This window comes from Lates calcarifer, unplaced genomic scaffold, assembly GCF_001640805.2.
Source record: "Lates calcarifer isolate ASB-BC8 unplaced genomic scaffold, TLL_Latcal_v3 _unitig_950_quiver_259, whole genome shotgun sequence".
Lineage (NCBI taxonomy): Eukaryota > Metazoa > Chordata > Actinopteri > Centropomidae > Lates > Lates calcarifer.
Window position 1 is genome coordinate 183,648 of NW_026118117.1, and position 9,455 is coordinate 193,102.

General features: G+C 37.5%; 1 protein-coding gene across 1 annotated transcript in view; it reads right to left on the reverse strand.

The window, feature by feature from the left end:
• The window catches only part of vps35 (VPS35 retromer complex component), a 52,413-nt gene extending 43,755 nt beyond the window's left edge, over window positions 1–8,658 (reverse strand). The window contains exons 1-4 of the mRNA XM_018672067.2: window positions 8,534–8,658; window positions 6,743–6,841; window positions 6,096–6,192; window positions 4,827–4,950 (exon numbers count right to left, since the gene is read on the reverse strand). Of these exons, the coding sequence (XP_018527583.1) occupies window positions 4,827–4,950; window positions 6,096–6,192; window positions 6,743–6,841; window positions 8,534–8,536 (323 nt within the window). The 5' untranslated portion in view covers window positions 8,537–8,658. The remainder of the gene's footprint in view (window positions 1–4,826; window positions 4,951–6,095; window positions 6,193–6,742; window positions 6,842–8,533) is intronic.
• Between the last annotated feature and the right edge of the window lie 797 nt (window positions 8,659–9,455).

The window sequence follows — 9,455 nt, forward strand, 5'->3', positions numbered from 1 at the left end:
CCTGCACCCTGGTGAAAAGGATTATACTTTTTTTCTCTCACCCACATCAAAACTTTTCCCGAATAGATTATTTTTTTGTATCAAGAATGGTGCTAGATAGAGTGGAGGCTTGTCCTATTGGTACCTGTGTATTATCTGATCACACAGATTAAACACACACACACACACACACATTAAAGCCTCACCACCCTTCCCTCAGCCTACCTCATGCCAGTGGCGGCTAAACCCCTCACTTTTAAATAACCCTTCATTTGTGACCTTTATAAAGGACCAAATAGATTTTTGTTTGTCAACTAATGATAATGAATAGACAAATCCAGCTACTCTTTGGGACATGCTCAAGGCTTACTTAAAGGGAGCTATAATCTCTTATAGTACGGCTAAAAAAAAGGGAGGTTCTAAGAGAACAACTTCATTTAGAAAAACAATTAGGTGAGCTCGAGGAGCAAGTGAAGAATAATCAGTCGTCAGCTCTATTTAAGAAGGTAGAAGCCACTCGCTCAGCTCTTAACCAGCTTTTGACACAAAAGGTAGAGGCAAGTATCTTTTATGCTGAACATAGATTGTTTGAAATGAGGGACAAACCAGGACATCTGTTGGCACGCTTAGCTGTTGGTAGATGTGAATCTAAGACCATATCCTCACTAAAGGACCAGGCTGGTAGAAGCCATCACAAGACTAAAATGTTAGTAGAGATAATGGAAACTCTATACCTCAGACTCTACTGCACCACTACAATGTGTCATCAGAGTTTGAGTTGGGGAGATCTACTTGTCAGAAGTCACAGCAGTATAACAGGTTTCAAAATAAAATCTCTCTCTTATAAGATGCATTATATACTGATGATGTTCTGTTTATTACTGATCCTGACAAATCCATACCAGCAATAATGTCAATTATTCAAACCTTTGGGTCCTTTTCAGGATATAAGGTTAACTTTGATAAATCATTGGCTATGCCAGTTGGATATGATAAAGAAACTCCAAGCTTGCCTGACTTTTCTTTTTCTTGGTCTACCTCAGGATTCTCGTATTTAGGGATTACCATAACCCCCAAATATCAGATACTTACTGAGACTGAATTTCCACAAAGTGTATAAGGAAATCAAGGGCGATCTTACCAAGTCAACTGACTTACCCATTTCATGGATGGGGAGAATAAATTTAACAAAAGTTTATGTGTTGCCTTGGCTGCTCTACCCATTGCAGATGTTACCAATTTTTATCCCTAGAAAGTTAGCAAAAGAGGTTGAAAAGGAGCTTTCAAAGTTCATTCATGGAAAAAACCCAGACTAAGCATGAAAACCTTATTAGTACCAAAAGACAGAGGGGGTCTGACAATGCCTAACATTATATTTTATAACTGGGTTTGTCACAGTAGACTTATTCACAAGTGGATTCATTATTATTTGAAAGGAAGAGAGGAGCTGATTGAATCGTGGGGTGTGCCCTATTTGGATAGCTAGGGGAGCGTACTAGCAAAGAGAAACCTTTTTCCAAGTTAAGGGATAATCCAATACTCCAAAATGAAAAATTTGTTCAGGATCTGGCAAGACATGAATAAATTTGCAGATAGAAAAGGTACCATTTCATACCTGACACCACTAATGAATAATAAAAGTGCTGTATTTCACTCTGGGTATGACAAAGGAGCGAGAGTGATAGGGGATTTGTTTGATGATAACAATGTTTTTCTGTCCTTTGCACAAGTTCAAAATTCTTTTGGAGGAAATTTTTTTTGCTTATCTTCAAGTCCGCCACTTTGTCAACACAAATATCAAGCTAACACAGGATGAAACACTGCTGGGACCAATTGAAAAATTCATAATTAAGTTTATTCTATCTAAAGGGTTTCTATAATAAATTCCAGAACTGTAAAAGACATAATATTGATGGACTTGTTAGAAGATGGGAGGTAGACCTTGTGTACAATGAAGAGACATGGGAGAGATGTATTCGGGCCTCACACAGAATATCAAGGTTCTGGTCATGCATAACTAAGGAAATTGGCACAACATTGAAGTGCAAGATTTGTAAAGATCTGGGTCTTTCTGTTGGGGATGTTATTCAAAGAGGAAGAGGAACTTTGGATTAAGACACTAGGACAACTGGTCTGAATATAAGAATAACAATAATAATAATAATAAGTGTTAGGATAAAGTTGTTCTGATAATATAAAGAAATTTTTATTTTCATTTTAAAAATTTTCTTTTATATTACCTTCTTTTCTTCATTTCTTTTCTTTTTTCTTTTTATATCATTTTTTTCCCTCCCTATGGGATGTTTGTATTTTTGTGTCTTGTTAAGTGAATGATGAACAAAAAAAAAAAAAAAAAACCCTGAAGTTACCTTGTTAACCTCTAATCCTGCTTCATAGTACAGGCCTCACATTTCTATCCTAGTCATGTGATCATATTGTTCACAATTCACCTTGTTAAATGACTCACTCAAGAAATCCTGGGTTGACTTAACGAGTTGATAGAGGCTCGTACAACCGCTTAGCCAGACCTAACTGTTGTTAGGTTTAGTGAAGCCAGATAACTAAAAGATATCCTGAGTATGTTGAACTCAGTTCGCTAGAAAGATATGTGTAGGCCTTCTTTTTCTTTTGTTGGAGACTAGACGCAGCTCTGGCGTATTGCTGCCACCCTCATTCAGGATACTTCTATTATTGCAGGCCTATATTCACTATCCTGAGTGAATCCCTATATTCACAAGGCCCAAGCAACGCTGCTCGGGCCTTGTTTTAATAGCCATACCTTGTATGTCGTATCACTTGCAGGTTGACAAAGATTCATTTCACATAAGGTCAGAGACATTTATTACAGTTAAAACCAGCCAAGAACATACTTAGGGCAAAAGGACAGAGGAATAAGCTGCTCTTAGGACTGTATCTGTGCAGGTGGCTGACCTCAGATACAAATATCCAACTTTAGAGCATGTGATTTTTAGCTCATTCGTTCTGATTCCAACAGTGTTGCAATTGTACAAGTCGCAGTGACTCCACGGCTGCCTGTCCCCCGACAGGCGCAGGGTGCTAGGGCCCATTCAACGCTACTTGCAGCTTTAATTCTATTAATTTTTTTCATAGATGAAAAGCATGTTCTGTAATTTCATTTGGAACAACAGACGGGCTAGACTTCGCTTATCTTTGCTTTATCTCCCCTATGATAGAGGAGGCTTGAAACTCCCAAACCTCCAATGATATTATTGGGCTGCCCAACTCACTACTGCCTCTTGTTGGTTCTCACAAGAAACGCCACAGTCCTGGATGAGTATGGAAAGAAGTATGTCATCCCCTCTACCACTCAATTCATATCTATACTCGGCTAAATTAAAAGAATTGAAGGCATTAACACATAATCCCTTTGTTAAAAACACAATTCTGATATGGCATGAGGTTCATAATCATAAAGGTGGGATACCTGTGTTATCTCAATTTACACCAATCTGGGGCAACAGCAATTTTAAACCTGGCAAAAAAAGATATTGGCTTCAAAATTTGGGCAGATAAAGGCCTTAGTAAAATTGCAGATTTATTTGACAACAACACTCTCTTGTCGTTTGTAGATCTGAAACAAAAATATGACATCCAACCAAAACACTTTTTTAAATATTTGCAGATAAGAAGCTATATATTTAAGTTACAGAAGTCTTTATCTCTACCTACGCTTAGCCCTATGGAAGAAATAGCAACTAATCAACATCCTAAAAGGGGATTGACTTCAAGCTTCTATGCATTAATCATGGAAGGATCAAAGGTTTCCTCAGATAATAAAAGATTGGCATGGTGTGAGGATTTCAACTCAGTAATTTCCACTGAGGACTGGCAGAAGATTTGCTTAAAATCTCAAACACAAACAATAAATAGCCATTTTAAACTACTTCAGTACAAGTGGATAATGTGAATATATGTAACACCAACTCAGCTAAATAAATTCAACCCTAATAACCCTGACACGTGCTACAAATGTGGTAGAGAGGGCACACTATGCCATTGCCTATGGGACTGCCCACAGATTCAGGGCTTTTGGAGTAAGGTGATGGATATGATTCTGCAGGTTACAGGTATAAAATTAATAATAGACCCCAAACTTTGTATCCTTGGTATTTTTCCAATAAATCATAACCTTAGTAAGGCAAATAAATCAATGATTATTTTTTGCTTGTTACAAGCCAAATACACTATAGCCAAATCTTGCAAATCCACTACTAAACCAAGTATTAGTGTCTGGCTTGCAGGACTATCAGATTCGCTGGCGCTGGAAAAACTCACCTTCACGTTAAAGGGTAAATATTTCATTTTTGACAGTATGTGGAGATCTTTTACGGTGTTCTTAGAGGGGAGGAAAGCATCGGAGGCATGTTCCCCCTGTATGTAAACCATAAACAAATGAAATTGCCTGGTATTTATTATACGTCTGATTGTTTTTTTTTTTTTTTTTATGTTTATCTTTAAGGGAGTTGATGGATTATTTACATTTTGGACTGTGCAAAATAACACATAAAACTGCCCTGTGATGTGTATTTCATTGAAGATGTGCCTTATTGTGATAGTTGTTTTGCACCTGTATTATATTTTGTTGTAGTGTGATTATTTACTCTGAAAATTAATTAACACACTTGTTTAAAAAAAAAGTGAAAAATGAATCTCATTATTCATTGATAATGATTTACATAATTTAAAGCCTACCTGATTTACCACACTGTATTGAGATGTGTTGTGTGTAAATATATGACAGAAAAACATTTTTTCAATTTAAAAAAGGGTCTAAATACTTGAAATACTCTGAGACTACTTTGTGTTTGATGGAAGGTGATACTCACAGTCTGGGGATGATGTTCCCTGCATACTGGACCAGTTCATAGAGATCTGCCACCTTGCGTCCCTTGGCAAACTCATCAGTCAGATATACCTCTAGGTAGTGGAGTTCATCAGAGATGGCCATATCTGAAAAGACAGTTAGGGACCAGTGCAAACCCACCATGAAATTTCCACATGTAAAAATAACTGCTGGCAGAATGTTAGTAGAGCAGCAATTTCAGCTTCAGTCTGCACAGGAACATCTATCGTCACCCAGGTTTTTTGGCAGCACTTACAGCCCAATAATCATGTAATTCCATGCATCAAACTGGCAACTGTACATATTGGCTTCATCTTTCAGTAAGCACCCAATTCACTATTCAAAAAATGTCAGGACAAAAATCTGACAAGGAAGGACCAAGTAATATTTAAAGCAAGGTTAAATACAAAACACTACAACTCCTGTATGGACATGGTGTAAGAGTGATCCATTAACCCTTGTGCTGCATTCAACTATACAGAAGAAGTTAGGAATCTCCGGCTTCTCATGAAATCTATACTGCATGAGTGTTGAGCTGAGCACGAAATTTACACCCTCTGCTCCGACTGGACAGTTCGAACATAGCCACCATTGTCCATTTCTTTTTATACATGTTGGTTCCCAAGTACAGAGTACCTTTTCACTGTACATGTTGGTGTAACCACTTTAATGCAACAATGGTGCTCAAGCAGGCAAGACTGAGTAGCAGCATCTTGCATCTGGAAGCATGTATGTAACTGCACAACTGGATCTCACCTGGTTGTTGCTGGCACTGCATCAGAGGACATTTGCATTAAGGGGAGCCCTTCTCTGCTTTCTCCTGTAGTGCCACTGTAGCTCCGCAGTTACACTGGGCTACGACACCTGCTACAATTTTAATGACACCAGGTGTCATAGCCCTGGTGTCATTCAAATTGAGCAACAGACTATATATATATATATATATATATATATATATATATATATATATACACACACACCTTTTTTTTATTCTATTTTCTTCTTTTGCTAAGAGAGAAACATTTTTTAGATTTTTCTGTATATCCTGCACATAGAGATAAGTGACAATAAAAAAATCTTTAATCTTGAATCTTGAAACATGTTAAGATAACACTGAACACAGAATTTTGCTGTCTACTATTGCAATAATATCAGTGCCACAAAGTTTTGTGGAGTGAGCAAAAATTCATCATTACATAGCCTTGTATCTATCTTACTGCAACTTCCAGTGTGCTGGAACTGTAAAGGATACAGAGCTCATAGTAGCTCTTTGGAGAGAGCATGGAAGTCCTCAGCTCACCCAGCATATTAGAAGCATGCTTCAGAGCATCCATCAGCTTGTTCTTGTCCTGCAGACCACACAACACAGTCAAGCAATGAGCATACTAAATATTCACAACCAAAACAATTCAATTTGTCAAAACAGTTAAAAAAAAAAAAAAAAAAAGAAAGAAAAAGCTCTTTGGTACAGATCAGATCAGACCAATAGTATGAATGAATAGTGCCTCTAAAATTAATGCTGGTAATCAGCCTCAATTACTACTTTGTTTCAATAAATTTGTTAATTTAACTAATTTGTTAATAAATTAACAAAACAACCAGGGCCACAGCTGGCTGCCCTGCATTGTTTATTGAGCATTATCAGACAGATGACTTGAATAATCGTAAATAATTATGCCTCCTTAATTTATGATAGAGAATCCTTTTTCCTATAGAAAATTAATATATGAAATTCAAAAAGTATGCCGACAATGCCAGTAGTTTCCACTCAGCAAAGGGGTCCTTAAGGTTGGTTAACTCGTCACAAGAGGTGCAATAAACAAAACAGGGCCAAAAACCCATTATTTAAATAACTGTCAGAACCATAATTATAGTTATAACAAACTGAAGTCATCCTACCAGGCATCGCTTCATCTGGAAAGACTGGACTTTGACAGCCTGCACAGCTTCATCTAGAAGCTTCTCCTGTTCATCCTGGGGAGACTGCTGTGTGGTTGGCTGTTAAAGGAGGAAACACAACTTATTGAATCTTGATAAGTAATTTTCAAACAAATTCTGCAGAATAAATCGAGACAGTCATTAGTGCAATGCTATATAACGTTTTGAATTTGAAACTGCTGTATTTAACCAGTCCAAGTTACTCAGCAGCTGACTTTGCTCCACTGGACTGGACTGAATGACAAAAAACAGAACCGTAAGAGGACTTCATCAACACTACTATCTCATTTTTTTCGACAAACTAAGTTTTAATATGATGAAGACCTGTAATATTTAACCAAAGTTTAGTTTGATGTATTTATTTAGGTTTCTAGCAGCAATCATAAGAAGCTTCTTTACGATAAATCATTTACTGTAGAAAAGGCCCCAAAGTCACCAGGTTATAGTTTAGTTTACTGGGGGGTGTGCCAGCTCAGGGGATGGCTATATCACGAGTGACATCACACAGTAGAAAAAGTTAGTGTGTCAGTCTCACTCAAGCGTGGGCTACTATTGTACAGCACCTTAACTTTAGTCAAGTCGTGTGCATGAATGACCAATAAGTACAAATATTGTATGACTTGTAGTATGTGTCGGTGTGCAGAACCTGTAGGGATTGATCTAGATGAGAGCCTGAAGTCGAATTGCTCTGATTGCCTGCCGTGTCGGTTCTGTGTCCCCGCTACATAGCCACCTGGCTCACCTGTCCCTGCGCATCGGGTATACGTACGTTGTGTTTGCTTTGAATTGTGTTTGAGCATCCCTCAGCTGGGTGAGGTGCTGCTCGGAGTGTGTTATCGCTGTGCTAAAATGCAGAATAACTAGAGTTATGCTTATCACCGGTGTTTAAAGTTGACGCCAACTAGCCACCGGAAATAGCATGCGGTGGATTTCACACTAAAAGCGTCATGCCTGTCCGGCTACCGGACGTTTATGCCAAGGTAGATGGTGACTTGATAGTGAAATAGGTTGAGAAATGTTTAATTGTTGTTTGTTTATATTAGACTGATGATATTATTTAGGTTGAGTTATTTCATGGATATGTTTATTCTTTCTGTACTAAGATGTATTCTTTGAACCTGGTGATCCAACCCTGAACCAGCCCCAGACAGAGCAGTGTTAAATGTTATGTTGCGGTCTAGAGTGTCTGTCTGGAGTCTGCGGAACGCATGTATGTCCCCACCAATGTCAAAATCAAACCTACATTATACATTATACTAAAAAGGGGAGGTAGCCCTGTTGCTAACAGCAGACACATTTACCACTTGTTTATGCGGAGCGGAGCTCAGGCCATAACATTTAACGACAGTACAATATGACACAGCAAAGCGGAAGAGCACGCTAATAACGGCTAGCGTTAGTTGTTAGACTGTCACCTGTTTTGTTACGGAAATACCAGAGGTTGTTATTAGCTCATTTAATTCAACACATAATATGGAATGTTGCATGACTATGTGCCTTGCTGACAACGTGAATAAAATAAACGTTTCAGTAAAACACGTAGCTATACCCTTGCAATCCGTTGGTAGCTTGTTAGCCTTGCTAGCCGCTGTCTGATGTTAGGCCACAGTAACAATCATACACAACTCTAATTTTAGAATCGCTTAAGACTCTTGAGATAGGTTTCTCAACTGACCGAAAGTGAACACAAGTAGGTATCCAAAGGAAACATGCGAATGCATAGAATAATATTCTATTTTGAAAACTGCTTACCATGATTTTTAGCCTTGTGTCAGATCAGTCGGAGAGGCTGCCCTGTCATGTGACTCACATTAATGGTGCCTTACGACCACATCAGAGAATAGGCGTGGCTAGTATTAGGCACTTCACCAGCTGAAGGACATGGGTAATGTCGGCAACATCACAGTGCAGATTAAGTTTTTTTCCACTGTACTGAGCTATCAAGTTCATACAATCGATACGACAGAATTTAGGTCAGTAGTGCCGGGAGTCGAATGGCACATGAACATCAAAATACTGTGACAGATAAACATGAATGGCCACCAAAATAAGGGATTTTCACAATTAATATTACATTACAATAGGGTCCCTTACCAAAATATTGCGTACATTGTTTTGATCGCTTTTATAGTGAGGGAGAAATTTCTCCCTGTTGAAACATAAATATGCTAAGTATATTAAATTTTTGCATATTTGAGTGTACTTGCAGCCAGATGAATCATCAGTATACATTAAGTGTATTATTAAATGATTAGTTAACTTGAAGTTTGCTATTTTTGGAACATTTCATTTTGTAAATTTTATTTAAATTGTAGAACACAATTTGAAGTGTATTTAGTGTACTTTTAGTGTACTTTCATGTGCTTAAGTTGAACAACTAAAAGTATACTTAAGTGTACTTAAGTTGTTGTTGTGTATGCAGTAATATAAATGCTCAATAAGAGAGCATATAATACACCATTAATATAGTCCTATTTTAGTCACAGTATGCTCAGTTATACTTTCAGCTTATTTCAATTAATAAAAAAGTAGCTTAGCAGTTAATTACCAATATACTTTTTTTCAAGGCCATTAAAATACATGACCTGAACACAGTCATTAATGAATGTGAATGAGATAATAGGTTTTATTAACATGGTTCCATATTAGAAAAATAAAACAAGACCATGTGTCT